The following is a 26,978-nucleotide window of genomic DNA, read 5'->3' as shown; positions in this document are numbered from 1 at the left end:
ACAGAGAAAGCAGAAAATGCAAGGGTAACAGAGTGAAGAGGCAACATTGCTCGTTTAAGGAGCTATAGAAAATTCAATATGGCTCAAGTTTAGAATGCAGGAGCATGGGAATAGTTGAAACTGAAGAGGCAGGCAGGAACTAGATCATGAGAGACATTATCATGTCTAAGAAATTTAAACATCATCCTGAAGTTCACAGGGAGCTACAAAGTACTAAAAGCAGGGGAGTATCCTGCTTTGCATTTCTGACAAATTATTCTGGCTGCAGAATGAAAAAAATAGATTGAAGGAATCGTGGAGAAGAGAGAATTTTAAAAGCTAACTCTTCAGCGGGGGGCAGTGGCTCACGCCTGTAATCTCAGCATTTTGGGTGACGGAGGTGGGTGGATCATGAGGTCAAGAGATCGAGACCATCCTGGCCAACATGGTGAAACCCCATCTCTACGAAAAATACAAAAATTAGCTGGGCATGGTGGCACATGCCTGTAGTCCCAGCTACTTGGGAGGCTGAGGGAGGAGAATCACTTGAACCCAGGAGGTGGAGGTTGCAGTGAACCGAGATCATGCCACTGCACTCCAGTCTGAGCTACAGAGCGAGACTCCGTCTCAAAAAAACAACAAAAAAAGGCTAACTCTTCAACATCTACTATTGGCTAGACACTATCCTAAAGAGTGGCAGATAGTAACTCATATAATCCTCATTACTAAAACTACAAGGAAGATACCATTATTATCCCAACCCTATAGATGAAATAACCAACGCATAGAGATGTTAACCTGTCCAAGGTCAGCTAATTAGTGATAGAGCTCAATTCCAACCCAGTCATGTCCTTAACCACTATGCTGTTCTGCTCCATTCAGAGAGCTGCCATAGTTAACATAGGCAAAAAGCAATTATGACTGGCTGAAGTAATTCTATGGAAATGGAAATAGAAAAAAGAGGAAGGACTAAGGCAGTGGGTTTTTCAGGCAAATAAACTCATCTGGATCACCCAACATGATAAATAAGTAAATGTATTATTCTTACATAAGTAAATTTATTTTTTAAATAAGTAAACATTTTTTAAAACATAAGTACAATTACTTTAAAATGTATTTTATTTACTGGTGTTTGGCCTATTTCATTTAGCACTAATTTTTTGTAACACAGAATACTGGTATAGTAACTAAATATCATCATGAGCATAGAAAATGGTGGAAGACCTATGGCTCTAAGCACTCAGGGCTTTGCTTGGATATAGGAGATCATTTCAAACAGGTAACAACTGACTTTGAAGAAGAAAGGCCGTATTCCCTAACTGGAGGATGTGGGCTGTGATGAGTTACAGAAAGTATAGCAATACTTAATCCTTTTTAACAGGAAATTCCTATTTGCAATCTATTAACTCTTACACTGAATCCAAACCACACAATTCTACCCAAATGACACACAGTCATTTCCAGGAATATGCCATTTCCACTAAGTATTCAGTTAGTGAAGCATCTGTCTCTAAAAACAACTACTATGCAATGAAACAGCAATCTGAAATAAGTTTCAAAGACTGTATACCAGACAGTGCTTGTTGTAGTCTGAACACTTCTTCCACTGATGCACTCTGGGCAAGAATTCTTTCCTTTTCTGTCACAGTATCACTTTGCTTCACAGCAGAAGGCTGCAATTTACTACATTCCAATTTTAAGTTTTCACATTCTTCCATTATTTGTCTCTTTTCCACATTTAGCTGTTCTTGTTCTCTCCTCAAAGTATCTCTGTCATTTTCTGCAGAAGATAATTTTTTATTTATATCTTTTATTTTATCCTCAAGTTCTTCCATTTTTTTGGTAGACTCCACTTTTTCTGTTTGTAGAACTTGAATAGTTTTTTGCATCTCATAAATTTTAGAGATATCAGTTTCTACAATTCCAGAGCCACCTAGAACATAAACACAAAACAAGGACATCAAATGTTAAGTACCAAGAAATAAACGGCTTGCTATATACAACTAAGAGATTTAAGACAGTTCAGAATTTGGAAAGCTTAAAAGTTAAATTACTATAATGAACTAAGTGTTTTAAAATAAATAAGTTTGGGGAAAATCTTTGAGTCAACTACATAAAGGCCTATGTCTCTTAGTTTGAAAGAAAGTGATAATATCTCTAATCATTTATTACCAAAGTATTATCACCAAATAATGCAAAGAAATCTATAAATTATAACTATTTACCACAAAGGCAAAAAGGACGTTTCCATTTTCACATAATTTTTTTTTTTTTGAGATAGAATCTCACTCTGTTGCCCAGGCTGGAGGGCAGTGGTGCCATCTCAGCTCACTGCAACCTCTGCCTCCTGGGCTCAAGTGATCCTCCCACCTCACCCTCCCAAGTAGCTGGGACCACAGGTGAGCACCACTATGTCTGCTAATTTTTGTATTTTTAGTAGAGATGGGGTTTCGCCATGTTGGCCAGGCTGGTCTCAAATTCCTGGCCTCAAGTGATCCACACACCTTGGCTTCCCAAAATGCTGGGGTTATAGCCATAAGCCACCACTCCCAGCCACAGAATCTTAAAAGGAGAGGTGCCACTGCAAATTTCTGGCAGATAAGCAGAACTAGTCATTTACTCTTCTTTATAACTTAGTGCAAGTTTACAGCACTGTCCTGGTCTTAGAATGCTAGGTCTATCATTTAATTATGTCATCTAATATGTTAAATTAATAAAACTATCAACTGGCCAGGTACAGTGGCTCATGCCTGTAATCCTAGCACTTTGGGAGGCTGAGGCAGGTGGACCACCTGAGGTCAGGAGTAAGAGAACAGCCTGGCCAACATGGCGAAACCCTATCTCTACTGAAAATACAAAAATTGGCTGGGCATGGTGGCAGGCACCTGTAATCCTAGCTACTTGGGAGGCTGAGGCAGGAGAATTGCTTGAACCTGGGGGGCGGAGGTTGCAGTGAGCAGAGATCGCGCCAATGCACTCCAGCCTGGGCAACAGAGGGAGACTCCATCTCAAAAAAAAGAAAGAAAGAAAACTAATAACCTTGTTGTAACAGATTTTCAAGTTCTTCAATTCGTTCTTCATAGTCACTTAATTCTTCTCGATGTCGTCGACTTATTTCTGTCAATTTCTGTTGGTGTGCATTCTGCAGTACTGACATTTCATGTTGATGGTCATCAATTTCCTGACTTCGGTTCTGTTTTAGTTCCTTAAAAATTAAAAACAAAGTTATTCACATTTATAATCAATAAATTTATATAAGCTATATATTTAATTGTTGTCCAAAAGTCTGCATTATTAAAAAGAATTCTCAGAACATGTTAAGGCTGAAAAGAATTTAAACACAGACCCAAAATTAGGACAATTCTGAACAACTTCACCCTTTCCTTTCCTAGGTCTCAAAAACAGTTTTTCTACTTCTAATGAGGGAACATCAGCAAGAAAAGGCTGAAACAAATAATGAGTAAAAATGTCTTTTCTTGAATATCTGTGACCATGAACTTCTCCTTTTCCTAATGACACATTCCACCAATACCAGTGTCACCCCTCTGACCAATCTGTACCTGCTGTTCCACTACTTCCACCCTCTCACTCAGCCTTTCCTTTCACCAGGAAAGGAACTCCCAAACTGTCAACCTGGTGCCTTCTTACCCAAGTTGAGCTCACTGTGTCTCTCACAGGAACCTGGATCTTGAGCTGAGTCCATCAACTAGGGAAACTGGTTTGACGGGAAGCACCAGGACAGGTGCCCTCTCAAGAGTCTGTCTACTGGATCCCGCCACCCAGATTCCTAATACTCTTCCCACTCCTATCCACCCTGAGGCCAAAATATTCAACTCCTCCTTCAATTCTGCCGATGGACTACCCTGGGTTCTTCCAGTAAATCCTCTTTTGCTTTGCTTGGCCGGAGATGGTTTTTGTTGCTTGTAACCAAAAATCCTAATCTATGGAAAAACTGATGCTCTTATGGAAAAAAAAAGAAAAAAAAAATCCTAATCTATAAATTAACTTCTTACTTAAGTGCCAGCACTGGGCTAAGAGCTTTACATTTAAACCTCAAAACAATCCTACAAGATAGGTATTATGATAGTCTCTATTAATAATAAAACAGAAGTAACTTGCCCAAAGTTAGCATAGCACGTAAATAATACAGCCAGGATTCAAACACAGGTCTGATCTGGATTCTGTCCACTCTAGTATTGGAAAAATAATGAACCCAAAACTAAAAATTCTGTATCTGACAACAATTTTAACAATAAAAATAATTCACTGCCACAATAATATATGCAACTAAGACTTTTCTTTAAAGAAATAATAATTGGCTGGGTGTGGTGGCTCACGCCTGTAATCCCAGCACTTTGGGAGGCTGAGGCGGGTGGATCACGAGGTCAGGAGATCGAGACTATCCTGGCTAACACAGTGAAACCTCATCTCTATTAAAAATACAAAAAATTAGCCAGGCGTGGTGGTGGGCGCCTGTAGTCCCAGCTACTTGGGAGACTGAAGCAGGAGAATGGCGTGAACCCAGGAGGTGGAGCTTGCAGTGAGCTGAGATTGCGCCACTGCCCTGCACTCTAGCCTGGGCAACAGAGCGAGACTTTGTCTCAAAAAAAAAAAAAGAAATAATAAATGACATGAATTAGCAAAATTCTACCGCTAAGGTAAAATAAGTATTTCCAATGCATGATATTAGTATTTTATTTTGTCCATATCCTTTAACCCTAAACCTTGAAACTTCAGCAAGCCTGCAATTATGTTTTAATAAAGACAGTTTTACAAGATACAATAGAGTATAGAGACTTACGAAAGATAAGCTCCGTAATAAATGTTCAAAACCAAATGATTCTGGAAAGACAGAGATTTTTATATACTTTACTTGCCATAAATAATAAAGAAGATCAACAAAATTTTTTAAAAATGGGCCAGGCCCATTGGCTCATGCCTGGAATCCCAGTTTTGGGAGGCTGAAGCAGGAGGATGGCTTGAGGCTAGAAGTTTGAGACCAGCCTGGGCACCATTAGCAAGCCCCATCTATAGAAAAAAATCAGAAAAAAATTAGCCAGGCATGGTGGCATGTGTGCCTGTAGTCCCAGTTACATGGGAAGCTAAGGCAGGAGGATCACCTGAACCCAGGAGTATGAGGCTGTAGTGACCTGATCATGCCACTGCACTCCAGTCGGGGTGACACAGTGAGACCCTCTCTCTAAAAGAAAAAGAAGTATCATAATCTATAGAATGATAACGACTTTTATAACTGAGACCTTTACTAATTCAGGCCTATGCTTTTATAAGCAGATTTAGATGCATAACTCCCACCATCAATCAACAATTTGACTTACCTTAATGATATTTTGTAGTTTACATATTTCACTTTGATCAGAGTTATGTGTTCCTTGTGCTTTGGAAATCTAGATCAGAAAAAGAGAATTAGTAAATAATTATACTGATTTTCTTGTCACCAGAAAGCCACAAACTAACTTCATTATAAGATAGTTTTTTAAAAAGGGGGATTTTCACAGATTCTGATTAAAGAATAGTGAATAATACACAATAAATAAAAGATGTCATATTTAAGAATTTATTAACTAATGGGGGGACAACAATTTTACAAAATAACTAAGTTAAGGTAGAAAAATTTATAGCATATTTTACTTAGCTTGACAAAATGTAAGGGTAAAGATAATTGAGCAGCTTTCTAAAAGGAAATTTCTTTTTTCTTTCTTTATATTTTGAGACAGGGTCTTTCTCTGTCACTCAGGCTAGAATGCAGTGGTGTGATCATGGCTCACTGCAGCCTCCACCTCCTGGGTTCAAGCAATCCTTCCACCTCAGCCTTCCAAGTAGCTGGGACTACAAGCACATGCCAGCATTCCTAGCTAATTTTTTTTTTTTGTAGAGACAGGGTCTCACTATGTTGCACAGACTGGTCTCGAGCTCCTGGCTGCAAGCAATCCTCCTGCCTTGGCCTCCCAAAGTGCTGGGATTAGACATGAACCACCATGCCTGGCAAAATCAAATGATTTTACCCAGAAGATCTCTACCCAATAGAGAATAACCTTTGTTTTAACAAATAAATAAAACAACCTTTGGATTCTTCTCATTCAAAGCTGTATGTTGTTCATTTATCTTTATTAATATTACTATATAGCATCTTAATGAACCAAAAGCTACTCTAGGACTGAAAGAAAGAATAAAGTATAATAGAAAAAATACAGGATTTAGTCAAAACACGTGTGTTTGAATCATAACTTAACCACCGTGGCAATGGATGGTATGACTTAAACTTTTAGTTTCTTAGGGCTGAGCACGGTGGCTCACACTTGTAATCCCAACACTTTGGGAGGCCAAGGTGGGTGGATCATGAGGGGAAGAGATCAAGACCATCCTGGCCAACATAGTGAAATCCTGTCTCTACTAAAAATACAAAAAAAAATTAGCTGGGAGTGGTGGCGGGCGCCTGTAGTCCTAGCTACTTGGGAGGCTGAGGCAGGAGAATCGCTTGAACCTGGGAGGCAGAGGTTGTAGTAAGATGAGATCACGCCACTGCACTCCAACCTGGCAACAGAGTGAGACTCCATCTCAAAAAAAACAAAAACAAAAACAAAAAACCCTTTCCGTTTCCTTATCTATAAACTACAGGTAACAAATACATCTCATAGTTATTAACATAATAATCTACTGTGATAATACATACGGAAGCATCTTATAAACTGTACTGCAAATGTTAATTTTATTATGTCTTGCTAGAAAATTAAGTCCTCTGAAAGGTCCCAAGTACACCTTTTTTACCTTTATAGTCGAGTACAGGTCTGTCATGGAGTAGGCATTTAAGATACATTGAAGTGAACACACCAAAAACCATTCTCTTCCCTATGAAATCTTACCCTAACCAATGTTTCTTAAAATATGTTCCTCAGGTTATCAGAATCACCAGGGCTATTTGTTTAAATACAGTTTAAGGCCCTAAAACTGGCTAACAAATTGGTATCTCTGAAGGTACTACAGAAGATCTCCAATACTGCCAAGTTCCCCAGGTCAGTTCTTATACACACAAAGTTTAAGAACTACTGCTTTTTGGAGATGAGATGGACAAACAGATCATCCTCTCTAAGGCTTATTTTGGGTACTGAGAATGTCTAGCAACTTGTGAAAGAAGGAGATAATTTTAATTGGGAAGATTTCTCCTTTACATAACTAGATTACATTCACAAAAACACAAAAAATAATCTCTTTACTCATATAATTTGTTTCCTTACATTGATGAAATTAAATCTAAATGAACAATGTTTCAGTTTACTCCAGGTCTCATGTCTACTGACAATTTCCATAGTATACAGGTTGAGAATCCCTAATCCAAAAATCCAAAATCTGAAATGCTCCAAAATCTGAAACATTTGAGTGCCAACATGAAGCCACAAGTGGAAAATTCCACACGTAAGTAATTAATGCAAATTTTGGTTCATGCACAAATTATATATTATTATTTAAAATATTGTATAAAATTACCTTCATAAGTACCTATGGGTATAAAGTTTATATGTAACATAAATGAATTCCATGTTTGGACGTGGGTCCCATCCTCAAGATATCTCATTATGTTTATGAAAATATTCCAAAATCTGGCCGGGCAAAGTGGCTCACGCTGTAATCCCAACACTTTGGGCGGCCTGAGGTCAAGAGTTTGAGACCAGCCTGGGTAACATGGTGAAACCCCATCTCTACTAAAAGTATAAAAAAACATTTAGAACTACTGCTTTTTGGAGATAAGATGGACAAACAGATCATCCTCTCTAAGGCTTATTTGGGGTACTGAGAATGTCTAGCAACTTGTGAAAGAAGGAGATAATTTTAATTGGGCATGGTGGTGGGCGCCTGTAATCCCAGCTACTCAGGAGGCTGAGGCAGGAGAATTGCTTGAACCCGAGAGGCAGAGGGTGCAGTGAGCCGAGATGGTGCCACTGCACTGCAGCCTGGGCAACAGACTGAGACCCTGTCTCAAAGAAAAACAAAAAACAAAAAAGAAAGAACAAGAAAAGATTCCAAAATTCAAAATCTGAAACACCTCTAGTCTCAAGTATTTTGGATAAGAGATATTCATCCTGTATAAAATCTAATATGTAAGACAAAAAAGGGTTCCTTGGAAGGAAGTTTACAGCCCCAAATAACAAAGAATTAATTTCTAGTGCATGAGAAAAAAGACAAAATAGTTTATCATATTTTATAACATCAAATGCCGGATTTTCATTTTACATGTAACTAGAGCTAACAGAAACCTCAGACAACATCCAAGCAAGCGGTTTCAAACACGGTGTTTCAGAGTCCCGGTGTTTCCACCAGAGGAGTCTCAGGAACTCCAGAAGATAAGGTTCTTGGTTCAACCACAGCAACCCAATTTTTTTTCCTCTCATAATGTTTTATTTAAAAAAAAAAAAAAAGGATCTGTTGCTTTAATTTTTTTTCCAAATAGTGTACAGAAAGGGAAACTGAGACTGGGAGAGAAAGATGACATGACCAAAATCAATTAGAAAGGCACCAGCAGAGGCCAGGCGCAGTGGCTCACGCCTGTAATCCCAGCACTTGGGAGGCCGAGGCGGGCGGATCACGAGGATCACAAGGTCAGGAGTTCAAGACCAGCCTGACCAACATAGTGAAACCCCGTCTCTACTAAAAATACAAAAATTAGCCAGGCATGGTGGCACGCACCTGTAATCCCAGCTACTTGGGAGGCTGAGACAGGGTTCATTTGAACCCAGGAGGCGGAGGTTGCAGTGAGCCAATACTGTGCCACTGTATTCCAGCCTGGGTGACAGAGTAAGACTCTGTTTAAAAAAAAAAAAAGAAAGAAAGAAAGAAAGAAAGAAAGTCACTGGCAGAGGTCAGGTGCAGTGGCTCACACCTGTTATCCCAACACTTTAGGAGGCTGAGGTGGGCAGATCACCTGAGGTCAGGAGTTTGAGACTAGCCTGGCCAAAATGGTGAAACCCCATCTCTACTAAAGATAAAAAAACTAGGCATAGTGGTGTGCTCCTGTAATCCCACCTACCCAGGAGGCTGAGGCAGGAGAATCGCTGGAACCCAGGAGGCGGAGGCTGCAGTGAGCCAAGATCGTGCCATAAGATCTGTCCTCTAGCCTGGGAGACAGAGCAAGATTCTGTCTCAAAAAAATAAAAAAATAAAAAAAATAAAAACACACACAAAAAGAAAGTCACTGACGGAATTAGAATACAGGTTTTCTATTTCCTAGTCCAGGGTTCTTTCTGATATCAAAAGCTCTACATACAGCTTTTTATATTACACCTGTAATTTTACTCAAAGTTTTCAAAAACTCTAAAAAATTTTTATCTACCTGAACAATATGCCTCCAATGGCCAACTTCAGACTCAAGTCTTGAAACTTCGCTTGAGAGTCGGTTTATTTCTTGCTGGGACGAAATTATATCACCAAAGTCCATGTCATCATCATGGAAAGTTGAAGGATGATGACTAATCCCGTAAGCGAATGAAGATGATGCAGTGGTTGCTGGTACACCACCAGCTCCTGAAGGTACTGAATGAGTAGCTGACTGCAGTTTCAGCAACTGATCCTGGAGTGCAATCTGTCTGGCTTTAAGATGGCTGATTTCTACCTATATATTTATAATCCATGTTTTAGAAAAGGTACTTTAAAACAATCATATTGACCTTTCATAGATTTGTATTAAAAGACACAATATAATAATTTAAGATTATCCAATGATGGTCCTCTATTAACTGAATCTAAGTCTTTATAAAAAAAAAAAAAAAATTCTAACTATAACATTTTTATTTAAAACACACTCACAATTAAGGCATAAATAATGTTACAAATAGTAGAAATATCAGAATTTTGTACGTTAATAAAAGAATGAATTTCTCAGTTAAACACGGGTTTGCTATCTTCTCTGTGTGAAGTAGTATAGGCAATTTCTTAAGGTTCTGTTTGTGATTACCAAATCTTAAATGATGCGAAAATGAAAGCTGTGTCAGTCTATACACTGGAAATTTTCTTAGAATATCTTCTGTTACAAGAGTGTTGTGTAACTGATTATGGCTGGATGTAGGCTTAAAATGCACCATGAATCAGAGGTAACTTTGTACTGGCCTGCACAGCACAGCTGGAAGAATGCTTTGATTTATAAATCCAATCTTTTTAGATAAGAAAACAGTGAAACAGTGAGCCCATGGTTGTTATTAGCCCATGAATCTTAAAAAGAAATAATATACTGAAAGAGGTCTTAGCTCTAGCTTTGGCAAAGAGGAGCCAGTGAAAATCTGACCTATTTAGGAAGAGAACAGTATACAAGTTCTGAAATTACCAGCAGAGTTTTGACTGAAGGCAGGTAAGTCTTAGTGCAAAAAAAATTATAAACACGGACCTACCAAAATGCTACATCCATTCTTGTAAAAGATTATTCAAAACACAAAATCAAACAACATAGACAGAACTGAAATAAGTTTTCTGTAAAGTAGTCAAAGTAGTCCAGAAGACACTGCCACAACTGAGGAAAATTTGATATTGGGAAGACAGTCAACAAGTAAGGTATTTCTATATGCATAAAGTTAAGCAAGTAGACAAAAACCAAACACATTTATGTCGTATGCCATAACAAACAAGTTTTTCATATTGGAGCCCCTTCTCGAATGGAAATCTATAGTAGTGTGCAAATTTCATTCATTTTCCCACAAATGACATGAAATAAATTACATCTTGGAGAACATGAACATCACAATGAGGCCCACACATAGATTCAGGAAATAACAGAGCTATATAATCATATCTTTCATCCTTGTAAAAAGTACTAAAATCCACATCTTTTTCAAAGTATCTATGATATTTAAAAAACTATCATTACATGGTATTTATATCAACTTGTAGAGTTACACAAGTGCAAGCTATAATAACAGATGCTTCCAAACCTGAATGCTTAATGTGCCCTCTAACATCGATAGTTAAGTAGAAAATACCAAAATTTCCCACACCAGTGTTTTCAACTGTGAGGTAAGCATCAGAATCACCTATGGATCTTTTGAAAATGACCAATACAGGTTGAGTATCCTTATCCGAATGCTCGGGACTAGAATCGTTTCACATTTCAGGTATTTTCCAATTTGAGAACATTCTCATAAATATAATGCGATATCCTGGGGATGGGACCCACGTCTAAACACAAAATTCATTTATGTTTCATATACACCTTATACCCACAGTATAAGGTGTGAAAGTAATTTTATAAAACGCTTTTAACAATTTTGTGCATAAAACAAAGCTTGTGTTCAATACTTATGTGTGGAATTTTCCACTTGTGGCATCACACTGGCACCCAAAGTGTTGGATTTTGGAGCATTTCGAATTTTGGTAGGAATGCTCAACCTGTACCAGGGCCTCTTTCCAATACACTAACTTAGAATCTCCTAGGTGGTGTAGACATGTATATGCTTTTAAAGTGTCATAATGATACAGCTGTAAACCCCTGGGTAGGAGGAACTACTATTCTATCATAATATTTACAACTCAATGCTACTCAAAACGTGGTCCACGGATGAATGCAGTGAATGTTCACTACCAGTTCAGAGCACGTATAGCAATGTGAAGAGGTAGATTTAAGACTTTTAAAGCAATTTGGTAGTAATTTTATATCTACTGAATCTTTTTTTTTTTTTTTTTGAGATGGAGTCTCGCTCTGTCACCCAGGCTAGAGTGCAGTGGCGCGATCTCAGCTCACTGCAACCACCACCTCCCAGGTTCAAGCAATTCTTCTATTTCAGCCTCTCGAGTAGCTGAGACTACAGGCATATGCCACCATGCCCGGCTAATGTTTGTATTATTAGTAGAGACAGGGAATCGAGAAAAATAAAAAAGTAGGTTTGTAACTTTACTTTGAACTTGTGGACAGGCACGGTGGCTCATGCCTGTAATCTCAGCACTTTAGGAGGCCACCTGAGGTCAGGAGTTTGAGACTAGCCTGGCCAATGTGGTGAAACCCAATCTCTAATAAAAATTCAAAAATTAGCCAGGCGTGGTAGTGCATGCCTGTAATCCCAGCTACTCGGGAGGCTGAGGCACGAGAACTGCTTGAACCGGGATGCAGAAGTTGCAGTGAGCCGAGATCGCACCACTGCACTTCAGCCTGGGTGACAGAGTAAGACTCTGTCTCATCAAAAAAAAAAAAAAAAAATTAATTGAACTTGCAACTTTGCTTTTTTTAGTATTCACTTTATTTTTATAGTAATTCATTTTTTATTGTATCTTATGAAATTATCACTTTCCAACAAATTGGAAATTTAAGCACTACTCTCAAAACCTATGTATATCTTTAACGTGCTATACTTTTATCTTTCATCTTAGCATGTCACTAAAGAAACTAGAAAGCATGACACCTAAATCTTAAAAACCCAAATATAAAGTTATGGTAGAAATGAACATTTAGTCAACAAACTAAAAAACATCCAAATGATCTGGATAATAAAACAGGAAACAGGTCAATTCAATGTAAGTATTTATTCGGGGCCACTCACGTACTAAACACTAAGGAGAATTCAGTAACAGCACAACACATGAGGACACAGACTGTATTTTAAGGATTCAGAGTAACGTTAAATTATATAATATCTACTACCAGCACTGTAAAGCAAAGATAAATAAATTCCAAAGCAGCCATTTCAAACTAAAAAAACCCAAAAACATTTATAAAGCAATTATACATAAATTATATTTAATATTGTTTTTCCATGGAAAATCAAGCACATGCCAATACAACAAACATTAGGCTTCATAAAATCAGAAATTATAAGCAACAGATGCCTAAAGATATTTTATACAAAAACTTTTTCTCCTTTTGGAAAGAAAAAATTATACTTCACACAGGTTGGTTTATATAATGTAAACTTAATAGAAAACCTTATAAAGTTCTTATTAAATAAGGGATATCAAACTGAGTCGAAAATTATTAAATTCATCACTTTTTCAATATTTTTGTAGATCTGAATACACCTCGATTTATATTCTAACTCTAAAAACATACCTAACTACATTATAGTGAAGTACGTATGAAGTAACTGTGATCACATTTACCTCTTTTTGTTGCAGTTGATTTCGATAACTTGTAGACTGCTGCTTTATTTGAATCTCTGATGCTTCATGTTTCTCTTCTAGATCAGTACAAAGTTTCTTAAGCCTTTCATTCTAGAAAAAAAAAAAGTATTTTCAACAAAAAGACTGCAAGTAAAACATGTAATTAGTTTTGTGCATGGCTTTATGAAAAACGTACTGCTTCCCCCCAAAAAAATGTCAAATATAAAAGGTCTCAGACAGAATTCTGGACTTCAAAATATGCTTTTAAATTAAAGTTAAAAATGCACTGACCAGCCGGGCACGGTGCCTCACGCCTGCAATCCCAGCACTTCGGGAGGCCAAGGCAGGCAGATCATGAGGTCAGGAAATCGAGACCATCCTGGCCAACATGGTGAAACCCCCATCTCTACTAAAATACAAAAAAAAATTAGCCGGGCATGGTAGTGCGCACCTATAATCCCAGCAACTCAGGAGGCTGAGGCAGGGGAATTGCTTGAACCTGGGAGGCAGAGGTTGCAGTAAGCCGAGATCATGCCACTGCCTTCCAGCCTGGTGACAGAGCGAGACTCCGTCTCAAAAAAAAAAAAGAAAAAAAAAATACACTGACCATGTTTATATAGAATATGCATAATTCTAAACCAAACAGTGAAATAGTAACATTTTGCTCAGATTGATTTTCTGTTAAGGCCACTAATCAATGTTTCCCCAACTTTGTCTACCCAGTTCTAGCATACAGTAGTCAATACATATCTAGTAAATACATGGATTACATGTTTTGAGTTTTTGTTTTCTCCCCAAACAGAACTTTTTTTAAAAGAAATCCTTCTGGGTGAAGTACAGGGAGGAGCTAAAATCTCACATCGTTTGCTTGTCCTTCAGAGTCCCTGAAGGACCTCTGAAAAATCCAATTTGAAAACCACTACTAGAACTGCTTGAAAAAAGTTCAAAGTATACAAAATAGCCTAATTCAATGAATCTAGACATCACACACTGTCTTTTAAGATGTTGAAAAACATGAAAAAAATTACTCAAATTGTATGTACCTAAATATTAAATTATCTTAACCTTTTATCATTCCTTATTTGAATGAAATAAGAAGAATATAATGGGGCAAGAGAAATGGACACTAAAACTATCTACAAAAAAGAATTTACAAATCACTGCAGATAACAATTTACTAAGCATTCTACTAATATACCCAAAAACACAGTTTAACAACAATGAATGAGAAAAAGGAGACTGATGGTGAGAAAGAAAGCTCTTGCTAAAAGGTGAAGACTTTTTCACTTTGGGGATGTTATTTGTTTTCTTCTTAGATTCTAGGAACTTCTGATGTCAACAGATATGAAAATAATGATCCAGGAAGATTACATAAATTCACAGAGAAAATCAATGGAATAATCAAAGGAATAATTACAAAATCCACAAATCCTAGTTTGGGACTCTATCCCCAGAAATCTAACACAGACCTTAATTATCTGGAAGAACTAGTAGTAAGAAACAGGACCAATGGTCACAACAGCTGATTACTTTCTATTCTATTGGCTGCCTTTGCATGATTTTCTGTAAGCTGTTAATAAGAAAAACACCATATATAACTTAGCAATATAATATACTGAAGTCAAACCCTGGTTATAAAAGATCACTTCAGGGTTTTTTTCCACACAAAAATACCTAAGGCTATTTATTTAACTCTGATTAATAAACAGAACTTTAAAACTTTGAATATGGTCAGTATCTACTTGGTTGTCTGCCCTCATCTCCATAGCCATATGAGAGTCAGAAAGATTGAGAAAAGGCTAGGCACGGTAGCTCATGCCTGTAATCTCAGCACTTAGGGAGGCTGAGGCAGGAGGATCACTGGAGCCCAGGCATTCAAGACCAGCCTGGGCAACATAAGGAACAAAAACTACAAATAGAAAAATTAGCTGGGTGTGTTGGCTTGCACCCATAGTCCCAGCTACTCAGGAGGCTGATGAGGGAAGACTGCTTGAGCCTGAGAGGTCATGGCTGCGGGAAGCCATGATCACACCACTGCACTCCAACTTGGGTGACAGAGCAAGACCCTGTCTCAAAAGAAAAAGAAAGGCTGAGAGAGCAAATGAAGGACAGTTTCTCTTCATGTGGCTGAATCCATAAAATATGAAGAGAGTTGCCAGAGATAATATTTTCTATTATATGGAATATGGAACAGAGGGGGCTGGTCTAAAAGGAGAAAAGAATAAATGCATGGAAAGAAGACAAGACAGTACAAATGAAAAGAGAGACAGACTCCTGATGGCCTCCAGGTCTAGCTGCAGTCCCTCTAAACTCTGACTACATTTCTGCTGTGGAGTCCATAGGACACTCATATCTTAAAATATTCTGTCCTACTTAATCCTTGGTTACACCATTAGGGTCCACACAAATCACTTTAATTTCTTTTTTAGGTAGTCCTAACTATTTGTAAAACTTATTCTTTCTGAGAGGTCTACCAACAAAGAGAAAATTTACCTATTTTCAAAAACAGAATAAAACATTCTATCTTACAATTACCATAAGGATACCGTGGATCCTTTTATAAATCTAACAAAAATAATGAGATCATAATCAACTTGTATTTTCTGTATCTTAAAACATTTTGCTCTTTTACTATCACGGCAATTTTAAAAAAACATTTAAAAACTTATTCCCAACTATTTTAAAAATGACAATAAGAAAACGGAAAACCTATGAAATCACCTAGGAGAATGATACAATGGTAAAATAACCAGTTTTCTGACGGCATTGCCCAAAGTATTACATCTTTTTTTTTTTTTTTTTTTTGAGACAGAGTCTCACTCTGTCGCCCAGGCTGGAATGTACTGGCACAATCTCAGCACACTGCAACCGGGCTGGAGTGGAGTGGTACAATCTCAGCTCACTGCAACCTCCGCCTCCCAGGTTCAAGCGATTCTCCTGCCTCAGCCTCCTGAATAGCTGGGATTACAGGTACACACCACCACTCCTGGCTAACTTTTGTATTTTTTGTACAGATGGGGTTTCACCACGTTGGTCAGGCTGGTCTCAAACTCTTGACCTCGTGATCCGCCCGCCTCAGCCTCCCAAAGTGCTGGGATTACAGGCATGAGCCACCACACGTGGCCTATATCAACTTTTTAAAAGAAAACAGCTGTCTACAGACACCACTTTTTGCAGTTGTTTTTTTGTCTCTTTCATTGAAGACAGCTAAAAACTCAGAATTTTTAATTATTTGATGAAGAGAAGAGAACTGACAAAGGTAAACATTTCACAATTATCAGACAACTCAGAAGATGAATGCAAAGAGACAGAGAGCAGCATCCTAGAGTCTAATGGTTACGGTGAAATGGACTGTAGAAGTGAAATCTTATACAAATCTTCAGATGGCAATATCCTGGATGAATTTTCTGAAAGTCAAGAATTGATGAGTGAACAATATATTTCTAAGAACAAAAAAGAAATATGGCTTTCACATCATTCAACAGGAAAATACTTTACTCTGCATTGTTTTGTGACAAGGACCTATACCATTTCATTTTGCTAAGCAGGTATGTGACAGTATTATTTATTTATTTTGAAACTGAGTCTCGCTCTTGTTGCCCAGGCTGGAGTGCAATGGCGGGATCTTGGTTCACTGCAACCTCCACCTCCCAGGTTCAATGATTCTCCTGCCTCAGCCTCCCCAGCAGCTGAGATTACAGGCATGTGCCACCACACCCAGCGAATTCTGTACTTTTAGTAGAGACGGGGTATCTCCATGTTGGTCAAGCTGGTCTCCAACTCACGTGATCCACCCGCCTCAGCCTCCCAAAGTGCTGGGATTACAGGCGTGAGCCACCGCGCCTGTCCATGTGACAGTGTTCTTTCATCATGTATATTTGTACACCAACATTTACTTGATATGTTCATATGTAGAAGGCTAAAGGCAGGTGTGTATACAAAAGCAACTGGGAGGAAACAGATGACACAGAAATGAAAAAAGCTCAGTGGACTGACCATTCTAATTGGCATTTATAAATCTAAGAATAAACATGCTTTGTAATTATGGAGCAAAGATGACAGCCATTATCTCTTCAATAAAATCATGAGCCATTACAATTTTCAAAAGTATTCGTTTTAATGACACAATCAAGAACCAGGCTGGGCATGGTGGCTCATGCCTGTAATCCCAGCACTTTCAGAGGCCAAGGTGGAAAGACTGCTTGAAGCCAGGAGTTTGAGACCAGCCTGGTCAACAGAACAAGACATGGTCTCCACAAAAAAATTTATTTATTTATTTACTTACTTATTTATTGGAGACGGAGTATTGCTTAGGCTGGAGTGCAGTGGTGTGGTCTCGGCTCACTGCAACCTCTGCCTCCTGGGTTCAAGTGATTCTCCTGCCTCAGCCTCCCAAGTAGCTGGGATTACAGGCGCCCGCCACCATATCTAGCTAATTTTTGTATTTTTAGTAGAGACGGGGTTTCACCATGTTGACCAAGCTGACCTCAAGTGATCTGACCACCTCAGCCTCCCAAAGTGCTGGGATTATAGGCATGAGCCACCGTGCCCAGCCTATTACAAAAAAATTTTAAAAATTAGCTGGGTGTGGTGTCGCATGCCTGTGGTCCCAGCTCTTCAAGAGGCTGAAGCAGAAGGATCGGTTGAGCCCAGAAGTTTAAGGTTGCAGTGAACTATGATTGCGCCACTGCACTCCAGCCTGGGCAAAAAAGCAAGACCCTGTCTCAAAACAACCACCACAACAAAAATAACTAGAAGTAGTAATATCCTGAAATCTATTAGGGAGGTAACTGAAATTTGGAATCAATATTTTATTTTATGAGATAAAGATATTCCATGTTATGCAATTAAAGGTTAAAAAGCAGTTAACTGAATTCAAAGAACATTGGTTATTTTGAGTCTTTAAGGTTTCAAAACCAGAAAAAAATTACATAAAAATTTGGATTTGCTGTATTTAAATTATTAAAATGTCTTTTTCTTTTTTTGATACAAGGTCTTACTCTGTCGCCCAGGCTGGAGTACAATGGCAGGATCACAGTTCACCGCAGCCTTGACTTTCTGGGCCCTAAGATCAGGTAATCCTCCCACCTCAGCCTCCCGAGTAGCAGGGACTACAGACACCCACCACTATACCTTGGCTAATTTTTTTATCTTTATTTTTTGTAACCAGTCTCAAACTCTAGGCCTCAAGCCATCCTCCCACCTCCACCTCCCAAAGTGCTGAGATTACAGGCATGAGCCACTGTACCTAGTCTAGACACTAATAATGAATAAAACAGTAAAATTAATTTGCTATTCCTATATCTTTTTTTCTTTTTTTGGATGGAGTTTTTCTCTGTCACTCATGCTGGAATGCAGTGGTATGATCTCGGCTCAATGCAACCTGCGCCTCCCAGTTTCCAGCAATTCTCCTGCCTTAAGCCTCCTGGGTAGCTGGGATTATAGGTGTGCGCCACCACATCTGGCTAATTTTTTTTATTTTTAGTCAGAGATGGGGTTTCACTATGTTGGCCAAGCTTGTCTCGAACTCCTGACCTCAAGTGATCCACCTGCCTTGGCTTCCCAAAATGTGGGGATTACAGACATGAGCCACTGTGCCTGGCTGCTATTCCTATATTCTTAACTTCTTTGTATCCAAATATTATTATCATTTTAGTGTTTAAAAAGCTCCAGGTTAAACAGAATTGCATTCTTAATATTATACTTAGTCAGGCGCGGTGGCTCACGTCTGTAATCCCAGCACTTTGGGAGGGTAAGGCGTGTGAATCACAAGGTCAGAAGTTTGAGACCAGCCTGGCCAATATGGTGAAAATACAAAATTAGCCGGGTGTGGTAACAGTTCTATAATCCCAGCTACTCAGGGGGCTGAGGCAGAGAAATTGCTTGAACCCAGGAGGTGGAGGTTGTAGTGAGCCAAGATGGTGCCACTGCACTCCAGCCTGGGTGACAGAGTGAGACTCCATCTCAAAAAAAAAAAAAAATTATTCTTAAATAAATGTACCTCTGCAATTTAGTACGCTGTTAGAACACAGTAAACCCCGGATTATGATAAATTATTGATACTATTATTTCTACATTTGGCAGTTTTCCTACTTATACAGAAATAGAGATGGAAATATTAAAGAATAGCAAACTGCAGTACCAGGTAAATACATTTTTCATCTACAGAGGTTGATAAAAGCTCAAAAAACAATCGAGATTAAACAAGAAAAGAAAAAAAAGTGCTAAGCAGTACATTTAAAAAGAAAGGATCAAAATAATGTTTGTGTAACTTTCATGACTTTGAAAAAGAAAAATCGAAGTAGTCTTTGATTTTCCTTACCTCTGATCTCAAGATTGCATGAATGGCTTCAATTTCCTTTGTTCTAGAATCAGGTAATTCTGCTACAAGAGAAATATCAAATATTGAATATTTAATCAATACCATATGAAGTGATAAACAGGTATTTTCAGGAAAATATATTTCACTGAGTTTACACAGAATAGTAGGCTGATATGAGAGGATTCAGAAGAAAAAAATTACTTTATTTCCATAACAACTTTTCACTGACACTAATGTTCTTCATTGTCATAAAAGTCATTCTTTTTGCCTACACCCTCTATCTTAGGATGTCTACCTTTACCCCTTAGAAATGTTCATTAAAATTTTGCTGTGGGAAATTAAGCTTTAGAAATTAAAACTATTTCTCTGTGGGCTTATGCTGCTATAATTTTAGATGAAACTTATTCAACTGGGGCTTCAGGCCTTATTTCTAACTGTAAGAATTAAAGAAAGAGGAGACAAACACAAAGGGTGGCTTGCCAGTTAAGACAGGTTTATTTTAGAGAAAACAAACCTGAGAGGGGCATTTGGCTGAGTTAGGTTAGAGGCACACTCTCTTCCAGACTAAGAGTTTTTAAGGATTTAGGGTGGGAGAGTGTATTAGAGGCTTAGACTGCCTCTGTGTTTTTTTGTAGTGCTTATCTGGGAGGGAGAGTTGTGTGTTTGTTCCATTTTTTCTGGAGTTGCAGGCATACCCCCTGAATCTGCTTTAGCTTCCCTATTTTAGTGCACCTGAAGGGAAATGAAAGTGCTTATTAAGGCCCACTGCTTTAGTGGGGCCCATTGTATGAGAGTGAAGTTTGGCAGTTATCCAAGACACTTCCCCCCACCTCCTTTTGTGCCCGAGCACCCCCTCTGTATGTGTTTTACTGTCTGCTTTTTCTGGCTGCTTGTAGTTAGAAGAGAAGTGACTTCCTCGAAATGCATGAGGCTAGAAAGAGAGCTAGAGGTCGGGTGCGGTGGCTCACGCCTGTAATCCCAGCACTTTGGGAGGCCCAAGTGGGCGGATCACATGAGATCGGGAGTTTGAGACCAGCCTGGCCAACAGGTAAAATCTCATCTCTACTGAAAATACAAAAATTAGCCAGGTATAGTGGCGCACGCCTATAATTCTAGCTACTCAGGAGGCTGAGGCAGAAGAATCACTTGAACCTGGGAGGTGGAGGTTGCAGTGAGTCGACGTTGCCCCACTGCACTCCAGCCTGGGCGACAGAGTGAGACTCCGTCTCCAAAAAAAGAAGGGGAGCTGGAACTTAAAAGTGGCAGTATTTGTCTAAGATAACACTGTACCTGCTCTGTCACTAACTTCTGCTCTTAATACTATCAAATAATAAATGACCTCTAAACCAAGAAAAATATACTGAGAACACTTAAAGTAACATAGACGCAATTTATTAAAAATGTGAATGAGCTCAGTCTGGTTTTGTACATTTTCATTTTTTAATTTTCTCGGAGAAAGTCTCACTTCACTCTGCCACCTAGGCTGGAGTATAATGGTGTGATCATGGCTCACTGTAGCCTCAAATTCTCTCGCTTCAGCCTTCCAAGTAGTTGGAACTACAGGCACATGTGACCACACCTACCTAATTTTTTTACTTTTTTGGAGAGATGAGGTTTCACTATGTTGCCCAGGCAGGTCTCGAACTCCTAGCCTTAGGCAGTCCTCCACACTCAGCCTCCCAAAGTGCTGGGATTACAGGTGTGAGTCACCATGCATGGCCCTTGGTTTTGTACATCTTCATTTAAAGTAGAGTCAGAGCCCAGCAATATCAACATTTTAACCACAAATGCTAGTAGAAAATCATCATCCGGCTGCTCTCGGTGGCTCACACCTGTAATCCCAGCACTTTGGGAGGCCGAGGCAGGTGGATCACTTGGTCAGGAGTTCAAGACAACCCTGGCCAATATGGCAAAACCCCATCTCTACTAAAAATACAAAAAAACTGGTCAGTCATGGTGGAGGGTGCCTGTAATCTGCAATCCCAGCTACTTAGGAGGTGAGGCAGGAGAAATTGCTTGAACCGGGGAGGCAGAAACTGCAGTGAGCCGAGATTGTGCCACTGCACTCCAGTCTGGGCGACAGAACAAGACTTGGTCTCAACAACAAAAAAAAAAGAAAAGAAAATCATCATCCAGAGTTAGATTTTTTTCCTAGGTACTAGTATTTTTTTCATTACTCACAGCTCCTTAATATAAAAATAACTTCTCTGGACTACAGTTTATTAGGAGTTTCCAATTTTTTGGCTTCCCTGGGCCATACTGGAAGAACTGTCTTGGGCCATACATAAAATACACTAACGCTAACAATCGCTAATGAGCTTTTAAAAAAAAAAAAAAAAAAAAAGCAAAAAAAACTCTTTTCGTTTTTTTTTTGAGACAGAGTGTCCCTCTGTCGCCCAGGCTGGAGTGTAGTGGCACAATCCCAGCTCACTGCAACCTCCACCTCCTGGGTTCAAGTGATTCTCCCAACTCAGCCTCCCCAGTAGCTGGGACTATAGGCCTCTGCCACCACGCCCAGCTAATTTTTGTATCTTTTACTAAAGAGACGAGGTTTCACCATGTTGGCCAGGCTGGCCTTAAACTCCTGACCTCAGGTGATCCTGAGGTCCTCCTTGGTCTCCCAAAGTGCTGGGATTACAAGCGTGAACCACCGCGCCCAGCCAGAAAAACTCATAGTATTTTTTTTTTGGGACGGAGTCTCGCTCTGTCGCCCAGGCTGGAGTGCAGTGGCCGGATCTCAGCTCACTGCAAGCTCCGCCTCCCGGGTTTATGCCATTCTCCTGCCTCAGCCTCCCAAGTAGCTGGGACTACAGACGCCTGCCACCTCACCTGGCTAGTTTTTTGTATTTTTTAGTAGAGACTGGGTTTCACCGTGTTAGCCAGGATGGTCTCGATCTCCTGACCTCGTGATCCGCCCGTCTCGGCCTCCCAAAGTGCTGGGATTACAGGCTTAAGCCACCGCGCCCGGCCAAAACTCATAATATTTTAAGCAAGTTTGTGAATTTGTGTTGGGTCTCATTCAAAACCCATCCTAGGCCACATGTGGCCTGCAGACCACAGGTTGGAGAAGCTTGGTTTAAATCAAAAGAAGCATGCAATAATTACAGTGACAAACACTCTTGTTTAGAAAATCACCAGGGAGGGTTACATCTGTGGTTGGTTGTACGTCTTGCTTGAAACTATGAAAGGACTGTTTAATTGCTACTCTGAAGAGGACAAGGTATAATCTAATTTGTTTAGGAAGGTAATTGTTAAAAGCAGCAACTATTTTAAAGAGTGATTTTACAAGTTCATGCAAACTTCATACCCTCCCCCACAAGAAAAACTTGGCCTTTTTAGGTATAAAGGGGAGATATTATGCAGACAAAAATATTCTGACTTTGTCAATGAGGGCAAATATGACATTTACCCTTCATTAATGTTTACAATTTGCTAGGCACAATTCCAGTCATTTTGCACTCACGATTTCATTTAATACTCTCAACCTCACAATAGATATGATTATCCCTGTTTAAAAGATAAGGAAACTGTGCTTTTCGGAGGTTCATTTCTAATAATTTGTCCAAAATCCCACAACTTGTAATGCACAAAAGCAGAATTTCAACCCATGTCTCTCTGATTTAAAAGCCCAAGCTCCTAACCTTGAATAAATCAGTAGTGTTAGGTAAAATTGCAACCTTCTGATATTACAAATATGGATGGCTTTTAAGTTGTCTCCATAGTGCTATTTTGGAACTGTTTTATTTTGCATTACTGACACAGGGTAAACACTAATAAATACTTGTTGAATGAATAAAAGAACTGTAGTCTGACCCTCCTTTCCCTTTATTTTTTTGAGACAGGGTCGTCTCTGTCACCCAGGCTGGAGTTCAGTGGTGCAATCACAGCTCACTGGAGCCTTGAACTCCTGGGCTCAAGCAAACCTCCCATCTCACCTCCCAAGTAGGTGAGACTATAGGCACATACCACCATGCCCAGCTAAAAACTTTTGTAGAGATGAGATCTCCCTACATTGCCCAGGCTGGTCCCCAACTCCTGGCTTTAAGCTATCCTCCCACTTGGGCCTACCAAAGAGCTGAGATTACAGGTGTGAACCACCACACCTGGCCAGACTCCTATTTTTAAAAATTTACAAAATCAATAAATTAGGTGTTAAGCAAGTCTGACTGAAATACAAAGGGAAAAGAATAAAGGCATTAAGCAACTTTGCAGATTTCTCATCACCCACTTGTGCCATTTTTATTAAGCATCTACTATGTGCCAAAAGGAAGGTGCCACATATTTGGGAATATAAAGAGCAAAAAAATTCAGTCCCCACCCTGGGCATCAGGAAAACAGATAAACTATAACTCAACATGTTAAGTGCTGTCAGGGAGAGATCCACAAAGTTCTGTTAGAACACAGATCACCAAATTCAACTCAACAACTCAACCTGTGTGGGAGTCAGAATGGTTCACCAAATACTTAAGTACCTGACATGTGAGCAGGGTTGTACAGGAAAATTGTTTTCTGGGTGAAGGAGGAAATAGAGAAGAAAGGGCTTTCCATACAGAGGCTTGAAGTTGTGTAGGTGCCTGACAAAATCCCACATGACAGAAGCTGTGCGTATAAGCAAGCTTATGTATGTGCACATGTACAGCAACTGGTATGGCAACTAGAAGAGGTTCACTGAAGGTCAGTCACAGTGGCTCACGCCTGTAATCCCAGCACTCTGGGAGGCCGAGGCGGGAGGATCACCTGAGGTCTCAGGAGTTCAAGACCAGCCTGGCCAACATGGTGAAACCTCATCTCTACTAAAAATACAAAAATTAGCTGGGTGTGGTGGCACACGCCTGTAATCCCAGCTACTTGGGAGGCTCAGGTAGGAGAATTGCTTGAACCCAGGAGGCGAAGGTTGCAGTGAGCCAAGATCATGCCACTGCATCCAGCCTACGCAACAGAGTGAGATTCCATCCAAAACTGAGAGGTTTGGATTTTGTTCTGTAACAGGGTCAAGAAACTTTTAAGCAGGTTTGTTTTTAAAAAGTAACTGACAATACAATTGAAAATGGACTGGAGTAGGGAGAAATGGGTGACAGGACATGAAAGATGAATAGCCCCTGGGAAAGATTATAGGGATCAAAAGAATAAGGAGTAATAAAGGAAAAGACAATTCTGGCATAGGATAAACAAGATTTCAAGACCAACTGGAAGTAGGAGATGAAAAAAGACATAAAACAAAGACATGAAGAGTTACAGTTTAGGAAACTGAGAATGAAGCCATTAAGATTGAGAAAATAGCACATTTGGCAGGAAAACAAAATGAATACCACCTTAAACCTGGAAGACATCCAGGTTGAGGGATGCACATTCTCTGGCTTAGGGTCAAAGGAACAGCCAACCGTTTTCCCCTATCTAGGATATAAGGAGCGACTAGTCATTTCCCATAGTTATCCAGCTCTTCTGTGCTTCTGACTGCCCTCAAGGTCCCATGCTTTCCCCAACACATAAAGACGCCCTTTCATTTCTATACCCAAACCTGTCTCACTGATGCACCTTTATGGCATGGGGAACCTCAAGCGGTAAAGTGGATTTCGGTAGCTCCCCAGTCTATTCTTCCTTCCATCTAAATAGACCCACAGAAACTCAAAACATAAGCATTATCTTTCTATCAAACCATCTTTCCCGATTTCAACCAAATAAATATGAAGGATCTGTTAAATAAGCAATTAAAAAAAACTAAGCCAGAATACTAATTTATTAAATTTATTTATAAGAAATACAATTGTCAAAGCAGCAGCTCTCACCCAAAAGAACAGTCCATTATCTCCCTGGAGCAGACTTAGATTGAAACTTAAAAACTGTTTCGATCCAAACATTGCGTACTGAAATGCCAAGAAATCAAAATAGTAATTAATGGATAGTAATTAATGTAGCCATTGATTACCATGTAACTCTGGGTCACTATTGTGTGTGACTCAATCTTGTTTTACTAACAAGACTGAGGACTTCAAAAATGAGTGAAGATTGCTAAGGGTACCTTAATAATAGGGTTGTCTTTCCTATTCTACTGTCGAAATACGGACGAAATGAGCGACTATACACAAAAATACATTCTCAGCTGGAACGCTACAATGTATCATCACAATAAGGAAAAGTAAAAAATAATTAAATGGAAAAATATGGACGTGTTTCATAACATACTCAAGACAGAAAAGAGCAAAACTCACCGAATGTTTAAATTATGAGTTATTTCAACTGTTACAAAAATAGAACACATATACAATTCTTTAAACTGTGTCAGAATACAGGGAAGTAAGAATGAGCTCAGACCCCAAACTGAGGGCAAAGTGGTGGGCGTGGATAAACCAAACAAAAATAAATTCGACATAACATAGGAGCAGTTTCACTCTACTGTACTTTGAGATATCCAGAATATTTAAAGGAGGAGAACCAGGAGTCTTCCCCTGGCCCCCAGTGGTCTTTCATCATAGAAAATCTGTTGAGAAGAGGCAAGAGGAGGTGTGTGAAGAAAAAAGGGAGGAGCAGCATTCCTTTGCGACCTGTCCGCGTCTCCTGACTGATGGAAGTAGAGACCAAACGGACGTTCCCAGGGTCTTAGAAAAGCCCTCCCTTCCCTCGCTCCAGCTGTTACCTTCCACTTCCTCCGTGCCCTCCATCAGCATATCCTTTGTAAAGTTTGAAATCTGGCCAGTGAGGGAAGCCAGGCTGCCCCCGACATGACCCAGAGACTGGCCCAATCCGGAGCCGAGGCCCCCAAGCCAGGACGACATCGCAGCGAGTTTAGAGAACGACCTGGTCCGCTCGGGGAAAAAAAAAAAAAAAAAAAAGTTTAGCGCCGTCGGACGATCTGACCAAATATCCTTGAACGCCTGCCTTCGCGAGACAGGATATGATAACACAAAGCGGGGTTCTCAAGCAAGGCCGGCTCCAGGTTCTGCCTAGCAACGCAGAGGCCTGGTCTGGAATTTTACCAGGGGCCCGCCTCTAGTGACACAGTCACCCACGGAGGGCCTTCTGCTCATTCCCGCCGTCCAGATTGGGCCACTTCTTCCTCAGCTCTAGTGAGTTTCCCCAGTTCCGTGGGCTACTCCTGCCAACTCGACGCCGGCCGCCATGACACTCGCTCGGAAAGCGGCAGCGGATCATAGAAAGGCGTCGCGGTGGCGTAGACAGGCCCCGCGAAGCCGCCGGACGTGTCCTTGGCGCAAGGGAGGCTGGGATCGCGGAGGACCGCGCGCCGGTTGGATTGACTGACGCCAGCGCCTAGCGCAAGGTTAGGTACACGCAGCCGGCCGGCTTTGGCCGGGGTAGGAATGGCCTGGATAACTGGGGCATCGCGGCGCTTCTCGGACTCCTGCAGCTGCGTTTCAAAGTAGAGCCGACCCTTGGTGGGTAGTCCGGGGACCCTGCGAACCCTCCTTGTGTTGTTGAAACCTAGTGTTTTAACTGGGACTACCTCTAGCGGTGCCTGGAGACTTGGCGGGGACGTTCCATTGCGCAGGAAGCGGCTTCAAATAACTTACACGCCTCACTGTATCGATTAGCTGCTCCGTGACAGGCACTATGGTAGGAACTGAGGCTGCAAAGA

The 26,978-nt window shown here is 40.0% G+C and overlaps 1 protein-coding gene across 4 annotated transcripts in view; it reads right to left on the bottom strand.

The window, feature by feature from the left end:
- TRIP11 (thyroid hormone receptor interactor 11) overlaps window positions 1-26,978 on the bottom strand; it is a 71,697-nt gene extending 44,719 nt beyond the window's left edge. Inside the window, exons 1-7 of one of the 4 annotated variants that reach the window (XR_004184804.1) lie at window positions 26,022-26,534; window positions 19,388-19,449; window positions 13,066-13,176; window positions 9,323-9,601; window positions 5,316-5,384; window positions 3,019-3,184; window positions 1,550-1,912 (exon numbers count right to left, since the gene is read on the bottom strand). Coding sequence is in view for 3 of the 4 variants with exons in the window: in XM_021941479.2 (XP_021797171.2) it covers window positions 1,550-1,912; window positions 3,019-3,184; window positions 5,316-5,384; window positions 9,323-9,601; window positions 13,066-13,176; window positions 19,388-19,449; window positions 26,022-26,160 (1,189 nt within the window). In the remaining variant the exon portion in view is untranslated. Of the gene's footprint in view, window positions 1-1,549; window positions 1,913-3,018; window positions 3,185-4,780; window positions 4,822-5,315; window positions 5,385-9,322; window positions 9,602-13,065; window positions 13,177-19,387; window positions 19,450-26,021 lie in introns of those variants that run through there. The other 3 variants (XM_021941480.2, XM_021941479.2, XM_021941481.2) reach the window with 3 other exon arrangements.

This window comes from Papio anubis, chromosome 7 (assembly GCF_008728515.1).
Source record: "Papio anubis isolate 15944 chromosome 7, Panubis1.0, whole genome shotgun sequence".
Taxonomy (NCBI): domain Eukaryota; kingdom Metazoa; phylum Chordata; class Mammalia; order Primates; family Cercopithecidae; genus Papio; species Papio anubis.
This window is presented reverse-complemented; position numbering and strand designations above follow the sequence as displayed.